Source organism: Sturnira hondurensis, unplaced genomic scaffold (genome assembly GCF_014824575.4).
Source record: "Sturnira hondurensis isolate 20B ecotype Veracruz unplaced genomic scaffold, ASM1482457v3 Scaffold0004474, whole genome shotgun sequence".
In the NCBI taxonomy this organism is placed as follows: Eukaryota; Metazoa; Chordata; class Mammalia; order Chiroptera; family Phyllostomidae; genus Sturnira; species Sturnira hondurensis.
This window is the reverse complement of record NW_028077105.1, coordinates 14,144,927-14,169,989: the sequence shown is the minus strand read 5'-3', so window position 1 is coordinate 14,169,989 and position 25,063 is coordinate 14,144,927. Positions and strand designations below refer to the sequence as shown.

Genomic DNA, 25,063 nt, shown 5'->3' with positions numbered 1-25,063 from the left:
AGTATTTGATGAATTCTGTATAGTTGTACAAAGAAAGGTGAAAATAGGGAAGCCAGCTGCCTGCATACACTTAAAAATAAACAGATGTCTCATGCTTTCATCAGTCAGAAGGATTAAAAGTTGACAAGGATGGATCAGCACAGACTGCTGCTACCTCAGCCTTGTATTCATGTTTCGTATTGGATTGAAAGTCTCCCTCCCACACAGACTGACTTTATCATGTTTTTTTTTTTTTTTTTGGCTTGCATGGGCCTTGTTTTTATTACCTAGAAATGGTACATACATACATGGTCCGGCACAAATAACGCCCCCTTTTTATTACAAAATCATAAGCATGTATTTCAGTAACATCACAATAGCACACTCAAGCACACCATATGACATTTTAGGTGAAATGTTCAAATAAAAACTAAATGATTACATCCATATTATTACCCTACCAACCGCACACAAGCAGGCATTACTTTGGCCATACCCTGTATGTTGGTAATTGGGTTTAATTAAAGGACATTATGTCAGTGTCAGGTCTAATAAATTCTTATTAGGCAAAATATTTTAATATTTTTATGGGCAGCATCAAATATGGAGAGTTCATACTGATCCATAGATGCATCATTTTATGGATTCTAAGCCAAGTAAGCAACTTAAAATCATTCCCATTTTTCCCATTAAAGTCTCAACTTAACTGCACATATTCTAATATATAGTGGAACAACTAAAATATAAATTCATTGACAGCAGGGACAGTATCTGTGCCAGGGACACAGTAGGTACTTAATGTTTGAGAAGTCAGTGAAATTCTTGAAATATATAATGGGAGTGCTAAGGATGATGATAAAAATCAAATTATGCTTTAAAAGAACCTTAGAAATCATCTACTTTAGACTTATCTTGTAGATAAGGATCTGAAGCATAGGATTAGTTATTCATGATTACGAATCTAGCCATTATTTGAGGTGGAAGTCTAACATAGATTTCTGACCTTCTAGATCAGTGTTCCAGCAACACCACAACACTTAATATAGATTGGTACAATATTTAGTTACCAAAGTGTTACCCTTTCACAAGTCAGTGGACAGTTCAGAATTTAATAATTGTTTAGGGCTAAAGCTTAGTGGCTTAGGGAAGCTGTCTCACTCTCCTACAGATTTTTCCAAAAACAGTGACAATGAAAGGTAAAATTTTAATTTAAACAATGATGTTAGATGGGAAAACAAAAATAAATTACTCTCATGTTTTAAAAGTTGCTGTTAAAAAAGTTATTTAAAAGAAGTTGTTTCTGGTTTCTTTCAAACTTGTTTTGCTGAATTTTTGTTATTTAGCATTTGTACTATTTCAGTGAAAATCATACTAAGACCTTTGAAAATGGAGACAACTGTATTCACCAACGATAAAAAATACCTTTTAGAAGCAGCAGATGTTTTGGAATGGCAGTATTTTACACAATTTTTTTTTCCACTTGTGGAGAATAATTTACTCCTGCAGCTTGAGTGTAAGGCAAGGGGAGAAAACTCTTACCAATTGAAATTTGGTTTAATATTCCTAAAGACTTGTGTAACTTTAGTTTTCTTTGAAACGTGTGACAAAAATTAGAAGTGAAATATTTTCATTCTCATCATTAATTATAGCAATGTAATATTCCAAGCAATTAGAATTATACTAAGTATTTTATTGAGTCAAATAATAGAAATGTCTTGAGACCCAGAGTGTCTTTCACACTTACTGTACTTGTTTTATTTTTCCCATATTTGTCCCATGGAAGTTTCTTTTTACTTTCTTTTTCTGGCTCCTTCACTTCCTGTATCTTCAAAATTTTATTTAGCTATTTTGGCTCTGGTAGGTAGTTTATTGCTGAATCAAGGACAGCTAGTACAATTGGATGACCTAAAGCTGTTTCAGTTGTAAGAAAGTACTAAACAGAGAATACAGGTTTAGCTTGGAAGCAACTGGGGAAACTTGACTTTCAGAGATGAGGTTATTGAAGTTCTTGCCATTGATAGTAAGAAGCAGCTTTTACTGCTATTGATATTTAATACTCATGTATATTGAAGTAAAGCAGTGTAAAAGAAGGAAAAAGATGGAAAGTTACTGTTTTACCAGTGTTATTACTTTTGTCTCTACTCTTCAGATAGCTTGAGAAGATCAAGAAGTGATTTCCACTGAAGACTTTATATCCACCTTCTTTTGTGTGTGTCCTTTGGCGTTCTGTACATCCCTATTGCTCTCAAATCAGCGTAGACTAATTTGGACATATAAGGGAAAGGGTGTAAAAATAGAATTTGTCCAGTGTTCCTAGTTATCTTGGTTGAGTTTGTCTGTAGGCTCTTAAACCTCCCAGTGTTCTGGTATTGTTTTGAACTTCTCAGCAACCATTATGCTATAACGGTATTGCTGAGTGAAAACAAGAAAGGCTACAAGTGTGACAGAGATCCACCTTATGTGGACCTAGAGAAAAGTTGAAAGATTTGGAAATATTTTTAGTTTGTTTATGTAAGAGAATGAGCCTGAGACTCAGAAGGAATGATTGGTGAGCATTAAGAAGTTATAGACTGATTATTTAAAAAAGCATTGCTAATTGCTGTTGTGAAAAATGTTTTAGTAATGGGGCTGATGTATTAGATTATTAGTAAGTATAGTTTAGATGTTTTTAACAAAGAGGACCAATCTGAGCAGTAACAACTGTTACTACTCTCTTCAGAAACTTGTTAGTGTTTATGGGTGAGGCCTAAAGAGGAGCTACCCATTTCTCCCACTACCTTTAGTAATGGCTTTCCTCTCCTTATAAAACGTGTAGGGAGAGTTCTGGGTTATATTGCTTGAACCTTATAGGTCTGAACCATCAATAAGATGCAATATTTACATCCAGGTTATTTACTGATTTTAGAGTGGAGACTGCAGGAATACTGTAAGTGGAGAGACAACAATGAGTGAATGAGCGTTGAATATGTGTGGGAGAACAGAAGTAACCAAGAGGCATTCATCATCTCATTTATAAAACCCAAGAGTTGAAAGTCTAAAAATAAAATCTGATGTACTGTGACACAAATTCATTTATTCAGTCACTCACAAATATTTGTTGTGAATCTGTTATGGCTAGACAGTATGTTTAGTAGTGAACAAAATGCCTTCATGGAGCTTACATTCCAGTGAAGGATACTGATAATTTAAAAGTAAGCAGACACAAATAATATAATATAGTTAGTGTAAGTACCATAAAGAGTGTAAAGATAGAGTGCGATTTAGGGTCTTTAGGAGATAAGTCACACTTTTTTGAATAGGGAAGTTGAATAGAATTCTAACTGTATTAGGCGAACCCAAGTAAAGAAAACTTTATGGAATAATGGAAAAGCAGTTACAAGAGGCAGTCATCACTGCTAGGACTAAGGTGGAGTCCAAGTTCGAGAGCCCAAGTGAAAACCCTCTTCCTAAGTCTTCCTGACCATTTTGGAAAGAGTGTGACCATGTTTCACTGAATGGCAAAGAAGTTACTGGTGCCACATGGTGGAACTTACTGGAAATTCATCCTTCAGAACATGCCAGAAAATATAACCCATAGGGTAGAGGTTGGTAAACTATGGCCATGAGCCAGCCATCTGCTTTGCAAATAAACACATAGAGTTTAACTGGATCAGAGCCATGCTCGCTTTATTACATATTATTCATATAGTTGAATTCTTGCTACAGGGGCAGAGTTACGGTCCTATGATCTGCAAGCTTAAAATACTTATTGTCTAGCCCTTTAAGAAAATGTTTATCAGCTCTTGCTCTAGAGCAGGGGTGCCCACCTTCCTGGCTACAGACCAATACCAGGCCAATTAGCAGGAGGTGAGCTTGAATATTGTGCCTGAATCATCCTGAAACCATTCCCCCTACCCTGGTCCATGAAAAAATTGTCTTCCACAAAACTGGTCTCTGGTGCCAAAAGGTTGGGGACTGCTGCTCTAGAGTACCCTAGAAAGCTGTTTATAGGGAGATGCCCTATAAGAGATACTCTAATTTGAAACCTTCAAAGGAGAGGGTGTATCGGGGGAAACTGCTAGCCTTGGGGTATTCCACATACTGCAAGAGCTGGGTGCTGGAGAACCTTTATGCAATGAAGGAGCCTGTTAATGACACACTGGAATCAGGAAGGAGAATTTCTTCCTCTTTTAGTATCTGTCTTGTGTCTTCTACTGACAAAGCTTAACAACATGCAAGCTAGAAAAAAAAAGATATTTATAGGACCCAGCTCCATGTCTGCAGAGTAGACAATGAATTCATTTGGAGCAATAAATTGATAACCATCATGTAAAATGACAGATTTGTGCATATTTTGGGTAATGAGGAAAGCCTCTCTGAATAGGTGACTTTTGAGCAGAGACTTGAATGATTAGAAAGAATGGGTCAGAGGAGAATGGCAAATATAAAGGCCTTGAACATGGCTTGTTCATATGATTTGAAAAGGTGCATGTGATTAGAGTATCTTTAGAGAATGTGAAAATGAGGTCAGAAAGGTAGGCAGGAACAGATGGTTTGTATAGGACCTTGGGGCTATGGCGAGGAGATTGGAGATGAAGGAACTAGGTAGAAGACCATGACAGTTTACTACTATGGTTTTGAGAATACTGTGGCTAAGATTAGGGTAGTAGCAATGAAAGTGGTGAGAAGTAGTCTGATTTGATACCTACTTTAAAGGCAAAGTTGCAGAACTTACTGATAAATTGGCTGAAGTTGGAGGAGAAACAGAAGAATTAGATTGGGCCTGAGCAGCATGATGAATGATGGTACCATTTGCTAAGATGTAGGATGATTTAGAGAAATGCTGGGGAGGTGGGGCACATAAAAACTTTGAGATTACAAATGGATTTCTGGTATTATCTGAAAATTATTTTTTTACTTACATTTTCATTGACCATATTTAGTCATATGGTTACTCACACTAATTTTAAAAGAGGTGGAGAAGTGCAGTGTTAAGGAGGAGAATGAATATCTAAGAACAGCCTGAGTGACATCCATGTGGAAATGTTGATTAGGATGTTTGGGGATAAGACTTGTTGGTGTTCAGGGTGGAATTTGGATCTTGTGAGTGGACAAAGTCATGGGACTAGATGAGATCACTCAGGGAGACAAATGAAGATAGAAGGAACTGAAAGATAGGATATTCCAACATTTTGAGAGTATGAGGAGAAGATAAATCTAACCAAAGAGATTGAGAAGGAACAATGAAAGGAAAGACAGGGACTGAGGTCATAGAAGTTAATGAAAGAAAATGGCTCAAGAATGAGAAGAGATGTCATCTATTACGAATATTCTTATACACCTTTCCTGGTATAAGTAAGCAAACATTTTTCTAATGTAAAGACACCTACGTTGAAGTGTAGAATTGTTGGAAAATGTGGTATGAAATGTTCAGCCTCAATAAAGTTCAAATTGTTTCCCAAAGAGATCAAACTAGTTTATACTTTTTTAGCCATATATAAGATTTCCCATTAATACATATCTTCAAAATTTGAGTTTATCATTTTTACCGATCTACTGGATATAAGTTGTTATCTCAACAAGGTCTTAATTTATTATTCCCTGATTGTAAAGGAATTATAATACGGGAATTTGAACTAATAAGTTCAAACACCTTTTTGTTGAGATACACCTTTTGTATTTATTGACCATTTATGTTTCCTATTCTGTGAAATGTTGGACCATGTTTCTAGTGGGTGATTTATTTTTTAGTATTTAGGAACTCCTTATATGTTCTGTATATTCACTTTTTGGATATATTTGCTGCCTGTATCTTCTCTGTATTTGTGGCTTATCTTTTTATATTTTTTTGATGAGCAGAGATTCTTAATTTTAGTATAATTCAGTATAATTAGTATAATTTAGTATAATTCTCTTCAAAATATCTTTTTTGTGGTTTATACTTTTTGTTTCTTCAGAGTGTTTTCCCTTACCCACCCTAAAGGGAGAAAAATACTTTTCCATCTCCTTCTGGAAGTTTTAAAGGTTAACATTTCATATCTTAATCACCTAGAATTGACTTTTGTGTCATATGAGGGATCCAGTTTCATTATTTTTAATATAAATATTTAGCTGTCCTGGCCCCTTTATTGAGTAGTTTCTCCTTTCCCCAGTGATATGTAATTTGCTACCTTTGTCTTACAGCAAAATTATATATTATGGTTTTGTTTCTAGGTTGTCTATTCTGTTCCATCGGATAATCACATATCACATGCCCTTTCCACATATGTTAACTACCATAGCGTTATAAAAAGTCTTGCTTTTTTGAGGGCAACTTATTCTTCAGGAGTATGATAACTATTGTTGGTCTTAGATCTTCCATATGTGTTCGAAAATCAAGCTCCATTAAGAAAATTGGGATTTTTAAAAGTTGGATTTGCATTGAAATTGTAAAATAGATTAGGGAAAATAGATTGTTACAATAGTGTATATTCCCATAAACAAGACATATTCCTAAATTCATTTTATTATTTAATAAAATTTTATAATTTGCAATTAGGTCTTGCACATTTTTTGTTAGATTTCTTCCTAGGTATTTTATAGATGTTGTATATGGTATCCTTTAGTCTAAAATATATTTCTAACTATTGCTGAGAAATACAAGTGCCATTTGTACATTTATATTAAGCCAGTGAGCTAATCATTTTACTGAATTGGGTTCTCTTTAAGTGTACATCTGTAACATCTGTAAATAGCAATTTTGTTCTTTGTTTTAGAACCTTGTACCTTCATTGTGTTTTTTTTGCAATGGCTAAGACCTCAGGAAGGTGTCAGACAGGAGTGAGCGATCATGGGATTCCTTTTCCTTATGTGTAAAGGGGACATTTTTAATATTTCCCTTAAATACTAGCTGTTGAAATTGAGAGTTTTTAATTTATTTTTTGGTTGTTGATGTCAAACTTAATTGGGTAACTTGAAGGGAGGAATGACAGGTTGCAGGATACAGGAAAAAGATGATTTGGGGGGAATAGGAAGATATGTTTGAAATTGAACAGTAGGGTAGAACATAGTGAGTTAAAGAGCATTGTGTAAAAATGTTGACAACAGGAGATCCACATTTGAAATTTGAGATGGTCAAGAGCCTAGATGTCGATGTGATATTCATCATACGTAATGAAGTCAGTAATTAGATACACTATTGTGGATGAGATTGCTTAAGAAAAGAGTATAGTAGGTGCCATGATCAAGGATAGAAACCAAAAACACACTGCCTCTTGATAGGTGGAAGGCAGTTGAAAGGAAATACAAGAGATAGGATAGCCAATAGTGTATAGTTTTAAAGCCAAGAGTAGAGCATTTAAGGAGAGGATTGACAGTAATGCTAAATGAAATGCCACAGAGAGGTGTAGGAAGATCAGGACAGAAAAGAGGACATGCTTTTTTGACATTTGACATTTTTTAAAAAAATGGTTTCAGCAGACTGAGAGAAACGGAAACCAATTCTTAGTGAAAGTTAGTAGATGATCCTAAATTGGCAATTTGTTAAATTTTGCATTGAAGGAAAACACAAATGGGGGTGGGTGGGTAGATTGAGAGGAAAAGTCCTTTGAAGATAGGAAAAATTATGCATTTTTAAGTTATTGCCTAATAATCAATACTAGTTATTAAACTTTAAAAATTTTGCCAGTCTAATAAATAAAAAATTGTTTTGCTGTACATTTAATTATGAATGAAACCAAGTCTCCCTAAAATTCACATTGGGTTTTTCATTTGTTAGAAAATTTTAGTTAGTGCAGTTAATCTTTTATCATAAATATTTTAAATATTATGTTAATAGTCTTCAACTTCATTGAACTTTTAAAAATAACTCTGCTATTGGCTTAAATGGTATAAATTGTATTCTCCTCTTACATCCCAGGTTGCCCAGTGTCCCTCTGGTCTTTTCAGCCATTAGCTCCAAGTACTAACTAAGCAGGGATATGGGGTTTAGAGATTTGATAGTATGAATCTCTTCCCCATTTTAGAAGCTTTTCTGGAAGCCCCACTGAATACATTCTGCCTTTATCTTATTAGGTAGATGTTTTATTTGGCCACCTCTAATTGTAGGGGAGACTGAGAAATGTAGTTGCAGCATCAAACAAAATTGTGATTCAACTAGTAAGAAGGTAGATCATCCTTATTGTTGCATATGGCAAGGCCTCTTTCTTTTTTTAAAGTTGAATAATACTGTCCCATTGTGGAATATAACAAGGTCTGTCCAGAAGGTACCTAGCCATGTAATAAGAAAAATAGAGACATTTATTGAAGAAGATACAAGATATAAGAAATACTGTACATAGGACAATGATGCCTCAGTCCCTTTCAAAGTAGGCACCTTGGGAAATCACCGTTCTCCCAATTGCCATGCCATTAACTGCCCGGTCAAATTTTCCTGAATTTCATTGATGGTCTGAAATGTCTTCCCTTTCAAAGGTGATTTTAGTTTTGGGAAAAGCCAGAAGTTGCAGGGTACCAATTCTGGGCTGTAGGAGGGCTGGGTCACTTAGGCAATATGATGTTTTACCAAAAAATCTCTGCAAGAGATGTGATGCATGAGCGGGTGCATTGTTGTGATGAAGCTGCCAATCACCAGTTGCCCATAGCTGCAGCCTTCCTAATCATCTGAATAATTTCTGTGGAGAAATGTTCAAGCTTAATGCAAAATTTGAGCATATTTGTTGCTCTACACACTAAGTCATTTTGAATGTGACAGCCACACAGTTACACATGATCACCCAACGGTGTCTACCACCCCCATTGACTACAGTGAAGCTGTCATTGTTCACTTAGGCAACTAGCATTTCAGTCCACTCTCCTTAGGTGCCAGGTTACATCAATGTCTCACAGACTGTTCCGTACATTAACAGTAGCTGGACTTTTTCCAGACAGACCTCGTATATACACACACATACACATCACATAAATATATAAATATCACAATTTTTCACCTATTTTTTTCCACATCTTGGCTACTGTGAATAATGCTACAGTGAACAGAGGAGTACAGGTATCTCTTCAAGGTACTCATTCCAGTTCCTTTGTGTATATACCCAGAAGTGCCGAAGAGGGATTGCTAGATCCCTGTGATAGTTCTTTTTCTTTTTTTTTTTTTTAAGGGAACCTTCATGCTATGTTCTGTAATGGCTCTACCAATGTGCTTCCCCACCAACAGTGTACAAGGGTTCCCTTTCTTCCACATTCTTGCCAGCATATTCTTTTATTTTTGATAGCAGCCATCCTAACAGGTATGAGGTGATATCTTATTTCAGTTTTGATTTGCATGTACCCTGTGTTTAGTAATGTTGAGCGTGTTTTCATATACCTGTTAGTTGTTTGTATGTCTTTTGATGAAAAAGATCTATTCAGATACTTTGCCTGTTTGTTAATTGTGGGGGTTTTTTTGGTTTGTGTGTTTTTGTTTTTTTTTCTTTCCTGTTGAGTCATATGCTCATATATTTCAGATCTTAATCTCTTATTAGATATATTATTGCAATTAGTTTCTTTCATTCTGTTAGGTTATTTTGTTGATTCTTTTATGCAGTTGGAGACGTTATATTAGCTTGGCTAACAGTTATTTCACTGTGTGTGTATATAGATATCAAATCATTGCATATAGACATTTTAGTTTTAAAAAATAAAAAAAGTAGAGGTAGGGTAGGCAGGTAGCAGTCTCCATGATTAAGTTTATTTCTTTCTAGCTGTGTGTCTTCTGGGTTTATTATGTATGTCATGCTTCCAAAACTTGATAGTGAAGAGAGAGGCAGCAGTGAGCTTTTGTTTTTTCTTTCCAAATGAAGAGTTTATTAACTAATCCTTTTCCCTCTTGATTTTCCCTCCTGATTTGAGTGCTACTTTTATTCTTTATCAAATTCTCATATTCTTTGTACTCCGTAGTCTATCCTTAGTACCAAACTTTTGTCAACACTTTTTCTACCATCTATATGGGATAGGGTTAACACCTCTCCCACCTTGTTTTTATATTTTCTTGAGTATTGCTACATAATTACTTTTACCAGTGAACCTCAGTACTTAATATATCCTTGTGTTAGCAGCACTTAATCCTGTTGCCAAAAATCTTTTTTTCTAATTGAGAGAGAATTTAATGTATTGGTTAATTTCAGGAAAATTAACAGTTTTACAACAGTGTATTTGTCCCTGTGTGATTTAATATTTTCTGAACAGTCTTGAATATTTTTAAACTTTATTTTTAGATACTTGACACTTTTTTATTACTGGAATCTTTTATTCAATTTTAGTTTTAATTTTGTTGTGATAAAATATATATAACATAAAATTAACCATTTTAATCATTTTTAAGTATACAGTTCAGTGCCATTAAGTATATTCACATTTGTTATGAAATCATCACTACCACCCATTTCCAGAATGTTTTTCATCTTCTCAAACTGAAACTTCATAATCATCATATAGAACTTCCAGTTCCCTCCTTCCTCCTAGCCCATTGTACTATCTCTATGAATTTGACTATTCTAAATACCTCATGTAAGTAGAATCATACTGCCCTTATATTACTAGCTTATTTCACTTAGCCTACTATCTTCAAGGTTCATCCGTGTTTTAGCATGTCTCAGTTTCCTCTTCGGGGCTAAATACTATTCCATCATATGTATATACCACATTTTCTTTATCCGGTCATCTATCAGAGGACACTTGGGTTGCTTCTACCTTTTGTCTACTGTGAATAATGCTACTATGAACGTGGGTATACAAATATCCTTTCAAGTCCTTGCTCACAATTCCTTTGGGTATACACATAGAAATAGAGTTATATGGCAGTTCTGTGTTTAATTTTATGAGGAACCACCAAACTCTTTTTTACAGGGGCTGCACTATTTTACATTGCCACCAGCAGTGATGCATAGGGGTTCTAATTTTCCTACCTCCTCATCAATACTTATTTTCTGTTTTTTTCTCCTCCATGTGTATGCTTTAATAATGGCCATCCCAATGGCTATAAAGTGGTAATATTGTGGCTTTGGTTTTCATTTCCTTAATGATTAGTGATGTTAGGCATCTTTTCATGTGTTCATTGTTCATTGTATATCTTCTTTGGAAAAATGTCAAATCAAATCCTTTATCCATTTTTAATCAGGTTGTTTGTTTTTGCCATTGTTGATGTTGAGTTGTAGAGGTTCTTTTTTTTCTTTTACTTTAAAATCTGTATGGTTTTACTAACCAGTGTGACACAAATATATTGAATATTTTTTAAAAAACAAGTAAAAGAAAAAAGGTTAAAAAGATTGATGTGTTTTCCTGTGACTACTCACCTCGTTTAGGTTTTACAGTCTTCAGCCACACAAATTTTTGTAAGTCCTCCCGGGAGCCCAAGAACAATTGGTGTCTCCCTGGGAAGCTTGGGCCTGCATGCCACAGACTTGGGGGGAAATCTTTCAAATGTCTGACACATGGCTGGTCCCCAGATTCTGCCTCTGCCCTCAGCTTAAGATTTTCTAAGACCCTGTTCCACTGCCAGGGTCTCAACGTGCCAATCAGAAGCTCTGAGGTGGTCGCCCCTGCCTTCCACCACAGGTTGAGAGATGGGATCCCAGGTGTGCCGGGACAAGATCCTTGGCAAGGGTGGTGGGTTCCCCTTGCCAGCCAGCCATCCAAATCCCTCTTGCTGAAGTTGCTTCACCTGATGGCCACTTTCTTTATATATTTATTGAATTAACCACTTGGAAGATATGAGTTTCAGATATCTTCTTTTCCATGGGCTGCCTTTGTTTGATAGTGTTCTTTACAGAAAAGTTTTTAAGTCTGAGGTAGCCCCATTTGTTTATTTTTACTTTTATTGCCTATCCTTTTGGTGTTATCTGAGAAATCATTGCCAAATCCAGTGTCATGAAGCTTCTCCTTATGGTTTCTTTTGAAATGTTTATAAGTTTAGGCCTTTTATCTATTTTGACTTAATTTTTGTATATGATTGAAGGTAAATGTTCAAATGTCATTCTTTTGCATGTAGTATCTGGTTTTGTCAACATCATTTCTTGAAGAGTCTCTTTTCCTCATTAAATGGTTTTGGCACCCTTATAAAGAATCTTGACACTATGTATGTGAGAATTTAATATTTCTGAGCATTTTATTGTATGAGTTTTGTCTGTCTTTATGCAAGTACCTTGATATTTTGATTACTGTATTTTTCTAGTAAGATTCAAGTTGTTTATTTTTTATATGACAGGATACTAGTGATTTTAAATATTAATTAGTAACAAGAATCTTACTAAATTCTCTTAGTTTTTCAAATGATTCTACAGATACAATTGTTTTTATAGCAAAAAGGATTCTACTTCAGCCTCTCAAATTTTATTTTTGTCTAATATTCACTTTAAAACAGTGTTAAGTAATTATGCTGGCCACATATTGTATTTGTTTTTGTTGTTTCTGATTTAATGGACATTTTCTTTTTTAAGTATATTTTATTGATTATGCTATTACAGTTGTCCCATTTTTTCCTCCCCTTTATTACCCTCTGCCCTGCACCCCCTCCCACTAGCATTCCCTCTCCCCTTATTTCATGTCCATGGGCCATACATATAAATTCGTTGGCTTCTCCATTTCCTATACTATTTTTAACCTCCCCGTCTATTTTCTACCTACCATTTATGCCTCTTATTCCCGGTACCTTTCCCCCTGTTCTCCCCCCACCACCTCCCTCTTAACACTCTCCGTGAGCTCCATTTCTGTGATTCTGTTCCTGTTCTACTTGTTTGTTTAGTTTTTGTTTTTGATTTTTAGGTTTAGTTGTTGATAGTTGTGAGTTTGGTGTCATTTTACTGTTCAGAGTTTCATCTTCTTTTTCTTAGGTAAGTCCCTTTAACATTTCATATAATAAGAGCTTGATGATAATGAACTCCTTTAACTTAACCTTATCTGGGAAGCACTTTATCTGCCCTTCCATTCTAAATGATAGGTTTGCTGGCTAGACCAATCTCGGATGTAGGTCCTTGCCTTCCATGACTTTGAATACTTCTTTCCAGCCCCTTCTTGCCTGCAAGGTTTCTTTTGAGAAATCAGTTGATAGTCTTATGGGAACTCCTTTGTAGGTAAGTGTCTCCTTTTCTCTTGCTGCTTTTAAGAGTCTGTCCTTGTCTTTAATTGGCTAATGTAATTATGATGTGCCTTGGTGTGTGCTTTCTTGGGTTCAACTTCTTTGGGATTCCCTGAGCTTCCTATACTTCCTGGAAATCTTTCCTTTACCAAGTTAGGGAAGTTCTCCTTCATTATGTTTTCAGTTTTTTGCTTTTCCTCTTCTCTTTCTGGCATCCCTATGATTTGGATGTTGGAACATTTAAAGAAGTCCCAGAGGTTCCTAAACCTCTCCTCATTTTTTTTTTTGGAATTCTTGTTTCTTCATTCTGTTCTGGTTGAATGTTTATTTCTTCCTTCTGGTCCAAATTGTTGATTTGAGTTCTGGTTTCCTTCTCTTTACAGTTGGGAGTTTCTCCTGCCTTGCAGTTTCCCCACAGTTTTTTTCAGCGAGAGGTTTTGAGGCTTTATGTCCCCACCCTGGGACTGGGACCCTGAGTTGCACAGTCCTTCTTGCTTCCCAGTTGTTCCTTCCCATTTATCCTCATGCAGTGTGGGACTGCTGGGCCAGCTGTCGCCTTACCACAAATCCTCTCCATCTTGGCTGTCTGTTTCTGCCCCTCTTACCAGTCTGAATGAATGTTTCTTCTTTGACTCCTTGGTTGTCGGGCTGCCACATAGTTTGATTTTCTGGCAGTTCTGGTTATTTTTTGTTTTTAAATTTGTTGTTATCCTTCTTTTGATTGTGCAAGGAGGCAAAGTGTATCTACCTATGGCTCCATCTTGGCTGGAAGTCTGGAAATTTTTCTACTATTACCATAGAGTATGATACAGATTTTGGTTGAGACACTGCTAAGCTTTTGAACTTGACATCAAAATGCTTAATTGCAGTTTGGCACTTATTTGGAACTTGTTTCTTGTTGACATTAACAGAAATAAATGGTTGGTCTGAAGTTACTATAAAAGGATTGCCCAGTTTCAGGGTTTATATGTATCGTGTAGTGTCAGAGGACTTTAACTAATTGACTTTTTCACTTTTTCAGAATGGTCAGAGTTTTCTAGTTTTGGATGAACAAAGATTTGCAAAAGAAATTCTTCCCAAATACTTCAAGCACAATAACATGGCAAGCTTTGTGAGGCAACTGAATATGTGTGAGTATGGTCCACAATTTATTTGGACTAGTGTCATCAACCACTGATTAAACAGTTTTTTCCTCCATTAGGATGATAAAGAGGAGAATATATCACATAGAAGCATCATTAATTTTTGACTTTCCTCTGTTTTAGTCATCTGAATTTTGAATCTTTTTCAGATGGTTTCCGTAAAGTAGTGCATATTGACTCTGGAATTGTAAAACAGGAACGAGATGGTCCTGTTGAATTTCAGCATCCTTACTTCAAACAAGGCCAGGATGACCTGTTGGAGAACATTAAAAGGAAGGTGAGCTATCATTAACATGATTTAATTAGGGCATTGCTATGTAGTATACTTGGCCAAGACATATTTCAGCTGTTGAAATTAAGAATGTATAAAAATATACTAGTGTTCTTTGTTGGGATGATTTAGACAAATACATTTTTTAAAGATTTTATTTATTTGTTTTAGAGAAGGGAAGGGAGGGAGAAAGAGAGGGAGAGAAACATCAATGTGTGATTGCTTTTCATGTGCCCCTTGTTGGGGACCTGGCCTACAACCCAGGCCTGTGCCCTGACTGGGAGTTGAACCGGTGACCCTTTGGTTTGCAGGCTGGTGCTGAATCCACACAAATAAAGTTTTAATTATTTCTTTCTATTTTTCTTTCTTGGTGCTGAACTATACTAAGGGCTCAGACACTTTTAAAAGGAAGGAAAATGTTTACATTCTGACTGAGGTTGAGGAGCAATTCCCATTGGTTTAGCTCACCCTCTTTTTAGATTAAAAAATGTAAGCTCCTGCTAGAAAGTGAATTTCCTGGAGGGCTTATTATGTAGTTTACTGCCAAATTTTGAAAGCCCAGAATAAGTCCCTTGCATATAATAGACATTTAACAATACATTTTGAATGATTTTTTTTTTCTGAAATAAGATATTTTTACTAAATCTACAAAAGGAAGGGGTGGGGTAAAAGGGTAGTGTAGACCATGGAAGAAAATGGCCTAGCATGAAGCTGTTACTGTATAAATTTAATTAATCGTGGGATGCGATAATAAAGAGGCTTGGGAAAATTACAGGGAATTCGACAGAAGGAAATGAAAAATTTAAAAAGCTCTCAAGGTGTTTCTGCTTGTGGAAATTTCCCACGTGAAAAAAAATAGACATTATTTCTTATCCTCTGTTTTTGAGGTATATAGTTTATTCTCCTCCTAGAATCCTATCCTGGGTTTTTTGGAACTTGATCTCACTTCCTGAACAGACTACAAAAACATCTTATAATAGGGAAGCTTTGTATTACAGCCATGGCATTTAGTATTTGTTTGATGCCCTAAATTTGCTTTTTGAAAGGTTTCATCTTCAAAACCAGAAGAAAATAAAATTCGTCAGGAAGATTTAACAAAAATTATAAGTAGTGCTCAGAAGGTTCAAATAAAACAAGAAACTATTGAGTCCAGGCTTTCTGAATTAAAAAGGTAAAGTATTATTTTCAAATATAATTCTAATAATATGGGTTGGTGTTTATACGTTGGGTGTAGTGTGTTGGAGATTGGTGCTTTTAGGTCATATTGTTGAAACCAAGATCAGAGATCATTTTTCAATAAATATTAGTTCCCTTTATTTTTTGATTTGTAGCCATAGGCATTACCCCAATACTGTAAATTCATGATGGTGGTCAAAAGAATATAAAAACCTGGGCATGCAAAACTATATGATGCAAAAGCCTTACTCATGCAACAGTAGATCTTTTTCGTGTTTTTTTTTTGTTTTTAAATTTAATATTTATTGTATTTTTCCATTTTTTGTTCTTTTATATACCCTTCCCCCCAGCAATCACCACACTGTTGTCCATAAATTCTTTTTCCTTTTTGCTCCATCCCCAGCTGTCATCCTGTTTTCGATCTAAGTCTGTCCCCATTTTCCTAGTTTGTTCCTTAGATCCTACATAGGAGTGAAATCATATGGTACTTGTCTTTCTCTATCTGGCTGATTTAATTTAGCATAATATCCTCCAGGTCCATCCATACTGTTGGCAAAGGGTAAAATTTTCTTTTTTACAGCTGAGTAGTATTGCATTGTGTAAATGTCCCATGGTTTTATCCACTCATTTATTGACAGACACTTGGGCAGCCTCCATATCTTCACAACTGTAAACACTGCAGTAAACATAAGTATGCTTACATTCTTTTGAATTAGTTTTGTTGTTTCCTTCGGATAAAGCCCCAGAAGTGGGATCACTGGGTCGGAAGGCAGATCCATTTTTAATTTTTTGAGGTATCTCTGTACTGCGTCCCACAGTGGCTGCACCAGTCTGCATTCCCACCACCAATGCAAAAGTGTTCCCCTTTCTCCACATCTTCGCCAGCACTTGTTTGTTGATTTATTGGTGATAACCATTCTGACAAATGTGAGATGGCATCTCATTGTGATTTTAATATTCATTTCTCTGATGATTAGTGACACTGATCATCATTTCATATGTCTATTGGCTATCTTTATATCCTCTTTGGAGAGGTATCTATTCAAGCCCTTTGCCCACTTTTTAATTGTTTTTTTTTATGTTGAGTTTTATAATTTCTTTATAAATTTTGGATATTAACACCTTATCAGATTTATTGGCAAATATGCTCTCTCATTCTGTGGGTTGTCTTTTTATTTTGTTGATGATTTCTTTTGCTGTGCAAAAACATTTTAGTTTGATACCTATGAATAAACCCAACCAAGGATGCAAAAGACCTGTACTCAGAAAATTATAAGACATTGATGAAAATTATAAGACACAAATATGTAGAAGCACATACTACGTTCATGGCTAGGAATAAGTAACATCATTAAAATGTTTATACTCCCAAGAGTAATCTATAGATCCAGTGCAATTCCTATGAAGATTCCAATGACATATTTCACAGAACTAGAACAAATATTTCAAAAATTTATGTGAACCCACAAAAGGCTCCACATAGCAGCAGCATTCCTGTTAAAGAACAACAAAGTTGGAGGAATCATGCTGCTTAATATCAAACTATACTACAAGGTCATAGTAATCAAAAGAGCATGGTACTGGCATAAAAACAGACACAGATCAATGGAACAGAATAGAGCACCCAGAAATAAACCCACACCTTTATAGTCAATCAATACTCAAAACAGGAAGCAAGCACATAGAACACGCTAAAGATAGATTACTCAATAAACAGCGTTGGGAAAATAGAACAGATATATGCAGAGAAATAAAAGTAGACCACTTTCTTACACCACATACAAGAATAAATTCAAAATAGATCAAAGACTTAAATGTTAGACCTGAAACCATAAAAATCGTGGAAGAGAAAATAGGCAGGAAAATCTTGGACATTCCTTGCAGCAATGTTCCATCAAATATATTTCCCCAGGCAAGGGAAACAAAAGGAAAAATAAACAAATGGGAAACAGTAGGTCTTTAAATTGGTGTAGGAAATCTGAGTCTCCATAGGTTAGCTTTTAGATGATCAGACACATGAGTGCACACAAAAACATAAAAGTACTTAACTGCACATGTTACCTATTCTTTTTAGATGTTTTTGATGACTTTTCTTTGTGACCTATCTCTTAGGGAAAAGTAGGACATAAAAAGTAGGGGAAAAAGGACACAAGAGACTTGCTCTACTTGATACTTATTTTATATACCCTGGACAAAGTATTATTCAGACTTTTTATCTGCAGAAAGATACTTTGATTTGTAATTGCAGTTCTTAGCACCATTATCCTAATTTGTCACAGTAGTAGCTTGGATGTAGAGTAGATGTGTACTTGTTTTTTTGGTAAGTAGTTGAGATTTTGCTTATCCTAAGAGATGCCCAGTTCTCAATTGAGAGTAGTTATTTTGTGTGTTTTCTATCACATTTCAAATATGGGATATTAGTTAATTATACTTAAGTATTTTTTGTTAAAAGAGTAATATTGGACCTTGATACCCTTTTCGTTTCCCCATTTTGCATATTTTATTTAATAACTTACACAGGTTTATTGTATGTATCTTGTGTCTATTAGATGTCCTTTGACCCAGTTCCTTGAATCTCAGGTTGAGACTTTAAGGAATGGGGTTCCAGATTTATAGTTGATGTCTTAGGGATAGACATTCTCCTCCTTACCTTTAGTGAGCAGATGACAGTGTCTTTGAATTTCCGAGCCAGAAAAGTACAGTATTTTTTTCAGTATGTATTAAAGTCTCATTTTCGGTACCTTCTATTTTTTGGTTTGTCATATATGGAAATGCTTTTAAAAAACATTCTTTAGTGTTTTCATATGCTTGTGTTTGAGACAGATCTTAAGATAGACAGTTTGGAGTCTAGCACATTTGGTTTCTACTTTAATATTTAACTAATTATGTGTGTGATCTTGGGCAAGTTTTCTCAGTTCTCTTGAGTCTCAGAGTCCTCATGTATAAAATAAGAGAAGTTTGAATTACTAGTATATATAAAATGCTTAACATAGTACTTGGAGAGGAGCAAATGCTAGGTAAACGTCACTTCTCTTGAAGAATTGTTTCCTAAGCACAAGTACTGAATTCACATGGTAGCCATAGTGTTAAGGTTAGCTTAAGTAAGAAATAACGAACCTGATTGTCAGAGGAATAAATTGCCTCCCACTACATGGATATAGGCATGAGTCTTAAGTTTTTGTGTATATGTTACCATGAGTAGACACTATTAGAGTTACGGAGGAATGATTCTGGATTTTCATCAAGATAGTTGCCATTTATATAATTGAACCAAAGATTTTCTAGTCTTATGAAATATATATAATAAAAACTAGTTAAATTTTCTGGTATTTATATAAAAATCTTTATTTTTAATTTAAAAATGTTTTATTCCCATGCCCTCCCCTTTGGTAACCATCAACTTGTTCTTTGTATCTGTGGTATTCTCTGGCTTGCTTAAAGATATTGAGGCCTTGATTTCTGACAGAATTGTCTTTTGTTTCACCTTTTTAATAAACAATATAGTGAGAATGAGTCCCTTTGGAAGGAGGTGTCAGAGTTACGAGCAAAACATGCACAACAGCAACAGGTTATTCGAAAGGTAAGCTTTTTTCTCGTGACCATAACTGTGCTTGTTTGAGTACCATTTGTGACCCAGAGTCTTCGTTGTATAGACTGATTGGTTTTAGTTTCTTGTACTTTGGGTATACAGATAAAAGTAAATCTATGAAATCAAACAAATTAGGACAAGTGTTGTAAGTTCTTTTTAATAAAAAATCTTTTTATTAGCAAATATGGTCATTCCATACTCCCAGCTAATAAATCTTTAAGGACCTTTGCCTGATAGAACACCTGTAAGATACTTTATTCCTAGAAGCATAATTAATATACTCCCAGTTTCTTACACAATTTTTCCTATAAAAACAAAGCTTTACTGTGTGGGGATTTTTGGTTCATTTGTTTTGTTGTTTTTACTGTTTTTTACTCTGAAAGGCACACAACAGGTTCAGAAGATAAATGACTAATATTTTTAAATCAGTCAACCAAATTATGAGTTAAAAATGAGCTGTCAATGTATGGTATTATTAATCTGTACAGAAAAGCATTAGTATAGATGCTGTAAAATAAATCTTAGATTTTAGTATCTGAGCTGAAAATTACTGGGGCACTGAGAATCTCTGTGGTTCTTTGTATCCTGGTGATTCAGTCTGTTCATATCAGCTTTCATATGTTAATAAGATATGAAACATAAAAAATTAAGGTAGCTATTTTTTGCTCATTAGAAAACTGGACTCTTAAGTTTAAGCAACAGGGTTTTTTTCAGGGGGAAGGCGGGAGAGCTTCAGCCTTTTCATGCTAAAAATAGGGTTATGACTGACAGGATTTGAATGTAGGGGAACAGCTTAGAACAGAGATGAATGGTAGTTGCAGCCTTTGGCCTGTATCAAAATAGATAGCCTGTATTTTAAAAAAATAGTATGCAAGTAAAGGTTGATTATAGAATTCTAAGTCCAAGTGTATATATTTTTTCAAAACTACCATAGCTAATTTCAACATGCAGTTCTTTTAAGAATACTTGATTTAAAGTGATAATATACCTTAACCTATACTTTGTTTAAAAATTTTGTTTCTTTTCCAGAAAATGGTATTTTGGTTAAATACTAATGTACAACACTCCATAATTTGTTGTTTTTCCCCCTAATGGCAAGAATAGTTTGTAAAATACTTATATAACATTTCAGTTTTTCATGAAAGCTAACATTCTGTCTGCTCAGATTTGAGTTTGCATCTGTACATTTTGGTGGGGTTAGGGAGTTTGTATGGTGTATATGGTGTATGATGACAGCCAGTAATTTTTTCTCTATTCATGGAATTGATTTTTAACTTTTGCCATTTATTCTTTGGTCTTGAGTTAATTGGAAATAATTATGTGAGGTTTCTGTTACAAGGCTTATCAGGTACAGAAGTTAGATGTGGTACATGTGAGATTCCTCATCTCCAGGTTGTAAATTCTATATGGTGTGAAGCAGAAGTATAAAAAGAGAAGTGAGATGCAGGACGTGTCAGGAGAAATGTAGCCAGTGATTCATGTTCTTACAAATATAATTACTAATGCTTTTAGAATTTTCTGATCACACCTTTTAATAAATTAAAAAGTAATTGAAGTTGAATTATTTTAAAGATATCTTTAAGTGTAAATTTTTTTGTCAACTCTTAGCATTTTTTTTTAATAAGTAAGGTAGTGGCTAACCTTTTCATACACTGTAATGTTGTCTGGCTCTTCAGTTAAAATGTTTGTAATTTGGAGGGATTAAGAAAAAAAGAAAATAAGGGGGAAAAAACCTCCTAGGCAGACAACCATATATGGTGATCACCAGAGGGAAAGGGGGATGGGGATAGGTAGGAGAGGGTAAAGAAGGGATAAATGACGATGGAAGGAGACTTGACCTGGGGCGGTGAACATGCAATACAATATGTAGATGATGTATTACAGAATTGTACTACTGAAACCTATATATTTTTTAATCATTGTCACCCCAATTATTTCCATAGGGCAGGGCAGGGAATATAAAACAGAAAACTGTACTTGAATAAGAATTAAATTTAAAAAAATTTTTAAAAAGTGTTTCTATATTTTCCATCGAAAAGTTTATATTGATTGTAAGGCATACTGTTTAGTAACCTCTTTGGGGGGAGAACACACAATATTAAAGCTATAGAGTTTGTATTTTTAATTGACAATTCTTTATTTTAATTATATAATTACATTTCCCAAACTTTGCAAGGAAGTTTTCTGCAGTCTACCTTGTCCTCTAATCCCTTTGTTCTCATTCATAGCCTGTCAGTGATACATTGTTTTTCATAATTCATCATGCGATAGCCTTGCTTTTAGCTCCTTTAGGAAGTTAACAATATAATCTTAAGGTATACCATACTGTATATGTCTCTTATATTCACATCAGTACCATCTGGATGGCTTGCTATAAACACACGACATTGCTGGGCCCCATCCTTAGAATTTCAGCTTCAGCAGTTCTGGAGTGGGGCTGAGAATCTGCATGTCTAACAAGTTTCTAGGCCAGTACTGCTGCTCCATGGGTCACACTTTAAGAAATACTATCAAAAAATTTGGAGGAATGTGGCATGTCTTAATCTGTTTAATAGTTTTCCTCTAAATTTAATCGGCCTTGGAAGCTTAAACCAACTTCTCTTGGTTGCCAGCAGGAAGCTTTGACAGATGGTTAGTGCTTCAACAATAATTTTTCTACAGTCAATAAACTTTCTAACTTGAACATTTTATAATCTTCTATTTTGAGACAGTTTGCATTGTTTTTTTAACCACTATTATAATACTTGGTGTAAGAAAAATGTTGCCTCTGAAGCACCATGGTTTTTTTTTGTGTGTTTTCCTTTATTTTGCATCATTATGTTATTGAAAGAATTGTAAAACTGGGGAGTCTGTGTTCAGGCATCCTTGATGCTTATCACCAAAACAAATAAGTGAATATTAGATGGGTGTGTGGGTGGGTGAAAGGAAGGAAGGAAGAAAAAAAATTTTAGGCATCTCTTTGTTCTAGGTAGTAGCAACTTTTGTTACAGGTTATTCTGCCTGGAAGCTGGTATGTTTCTTTAGATACCAATTTTAAGATGTATCCAAATTTCAAATATGTTAATATTTGAGAAATTATATGACTTAGAATAGAGGGCATGTACAATATTTGAATTTTTTTAAGTTTGTAATGTAGACTAAAGAATTAGGAATTTATAATAGAAAAAAATGTATTTGTACTTTCCTTTTAGATTGTCCAGTTTATTGTTACATTGGTTCAGAATAACCAACTTGTGAGTTTAAAACGTAAAAGGTAAGTTTTTATGTTAAAACGTTTTGGTTTATACATGGACAACCAGAAATTTTAATGTGTAACCATCTATGGCCTACAATGGATGAACAGTTGCCCCTTGATAATTGCTCACATTTCAAGAGTGTGTTATTTTTTCCTAGTGCTGTCAGCCTGCTGATATTTTTGAGAGATAAGGATAGCCTAAAGGATCACTTTATAGACACATACAGTTAAATAGAGAACCTGTATTTCATTCACATCAGCAGTTCAGTATAGCATTAGGAGACCTGAGGGAAGCTCTTTAAAAAAGGCCATGTCTTAAAAAAATTTTTTTTTTACTTGATCTCTCTTATGTTTAATCTACTCCTGAAGGTCTTTAAAAGTCTATATGTCAACTATGGTTTGTTGACTTTGTAATACAACCAAGATTTGTATTCCCATAAATGTTAGTAACCACCACTGTCACAACTAACACATAAGAATAGTAGACAAAGGAGTATCTGGGAGGAGAAAAGATGCTAATCTAGTAATGCTAAGATTTTAGCAAAGTTTGGTTATGCTCATAGTTTATGCTGCAGCCTTAATTCTGCTTCCACTAATTACTGTACTTCTTATTATATTACCTGTTTATTTTTTACCATGAAAACATATTTCTTAAAGAGTTTTAGAGTTCAGTCAGCAGTTTATTTGGGGAGACCAGCAGTTTATTTGAAGTTTATTTGGGGAGACCAGTTCATTACATTATAACAAAAGTAGTACAGACAATGGAGAAATAAAAGTTGTAAATATACTCATCTCCCAGTTTCTATTCCTAAGATTTAATAATTTTTAAGAGTTCCTTTTGTATTCTCACCAGAATTTTTTTATTCATTACAAAACTGATTGTGTTTCTGTATGGGTAAATTATTAGAAGTCCTTTGAATAGCTTGTGTATTTGCTTCACTGAACTTCATGAATATCTTCTGATTTTCAGGCCTCTGCTTCTAAACACTAATGGAGCCCAAAAGAAGAATCTGTTTCAGCACATAGTCAAAGAACCAGCTGATACTCACCATCATAAAGTACTATTTAGTTAAATTCTAGTTTATATTATCTCAAACTAAATTTTATCACCATACTATTTCATGCATTCCAAGAAGTTTATTGAGTAATATTCTAAGTGCTCATCCTATAGCTTTTTAAATTCATGACTTTTTTCAGTATTTGCTTTAGATTATTTTGAGAAATAACCCATTATAAATGTAAGTCATGTCTCATTTGTCTATTCCCAAGTTTGTTTTTCTCCCCCTTTTCAGTTTCACCTAGAGATAGTCCCTATTTCGAATTAGTATTTATTATTTCCAAAGTCATTTTACAGTTGTGAGTCTGTGAACAATATTCATTATTACTTTGCATATATCTGAACTTATAAATGATACCAGTTTATACATATTATTTTGCCTTGTGGCTTTTTTTACTTGGTATTGCTTTTAAGATTTAATAAACCAGAATTAGTTCAAGTACTGTATGATATTAATTGATTACTATAATAATGTAATTATGTATTCATCCATTGGTTACTTTATGTTGTTTACGACTTTTGTTATAAATATATACAGATCAGCCCTGGCTGGTGTAGCTCAGTGAATTGAGCGCGGGCCTGTGAACCACACGATCGCCGTTCAATTCCCAGTCAGGGCACATGCCTGGGTTGCAGGCCCGTTCCCAGCAGGGGACTCATGAGAGGCAACCATACATTGATACTTCTCTCTTTCTCTCCTTCCCTTCCCCTCTAAAGATAAATAAATAAAATCTTTAAAAGAAAAAGAAAAAAATAAATGTATACAGACCAGACTTTTAACTACAGCACTTTCAAAAAATATCTTTATTTAGTTTCGTTTTTTTCCACATGCTCTCTGAATAATTCTTTAAACTTATATCCAGAAGCAAATTCATATAGTCCAGAGTCAAGACTTCTTTTAGTATCTGATTATCATTGTTAACTTTCAAATCTTAAAATTTTAAATACTGTTCAAGGTTTATTAATGAAGTATCAAACTTTTTTTTAAGATTTTATTTATTCATTTGTTTATCTTTAGAGGGGAAGGAGAGGGAGAGAAACATCAATGTATGGTTGCTTTGCCTGCATCCCCTGCTGGGAGTTGGCCTGCAGGGAACCAGCCTGCAACCCAGGCATGTGCCCTGACTGGGAATCGAACCGCAATCCTCTGGTTCCCGGGCCTGCGCTCAATCCACTGAGCTCCACCAGCCAGGGCTAAACTTTTTGTTCTCAGGAAAATTAGAGTTAAGCTTAGAGTTAAAATTGATAGATTTTGCATTATATTAATGACTTCAGTTTGCTTTAAAAAATCTAATGCTTTTTTTTTTTGTTAATATACCTATGGTCCAAATGCTGCTAAATTAAAAAAAAATATCATTACTAAAATGCCAGGCTGACATTTAACTTTGGAATGGGTGAAGTGTTCATTATTTCCTGGTTTTGAAACCATGTAATCAGTGTGAGTAAAATATGTATCAGAGTAGTTTGGGAGGGAATAGTCCCCATCAACATGGCAACCCTCTCATTATGCTTGAAATTTCTGGTGAAATCCTAACTTTTTTCCTTTGG

At 34.7% G+C, this 25,063-nt stretch overlaps 1 protein-coding gene across 2 annotated transcripts in view; it reads left to right on the top strand.

The window, feature by feature from the left end:
- HSF2 (heat shock transcription factor 2) overlaps nucleotides 1-25,063 on the top strand; it is a 37,357-nt gene that overhangs the window by 1,514 nt on the left and 10,780 nt on the right. For both annotated transcript variants that reach the window (XM_037045840.1, XM_037045839.1), the window contains exons 2-7: nucleotides 14,067-14,175; nucleotides 14,337-14,464; nucleotides 15,505-15,629; nucleotides 19,139-19,214; nucleotides 22,415-22,476; nucleotides 23,429-23,516. In XM_037045840.1, the coding sequence (XP_036901735.1) occupies nucleotides 14,067-14,175; nucleotides 14,337-14,464; nucleotides 15,505-15,629; nucleotides 19,139-19,214; nucleotides 22,415-22,476; nucleotides 23,429-23,516 (588 nt within the window). The remainder of the gene's footprint in view (nucleotides 1-14,066; nucleotides 14,176-14,336; nucleotides 14,465-15,504; nucleotides 15,630-19,138; nucleotides 19,215-22,414; nucleotides 22,477-23,428; nucleotides 23,517-25,063) is intronic.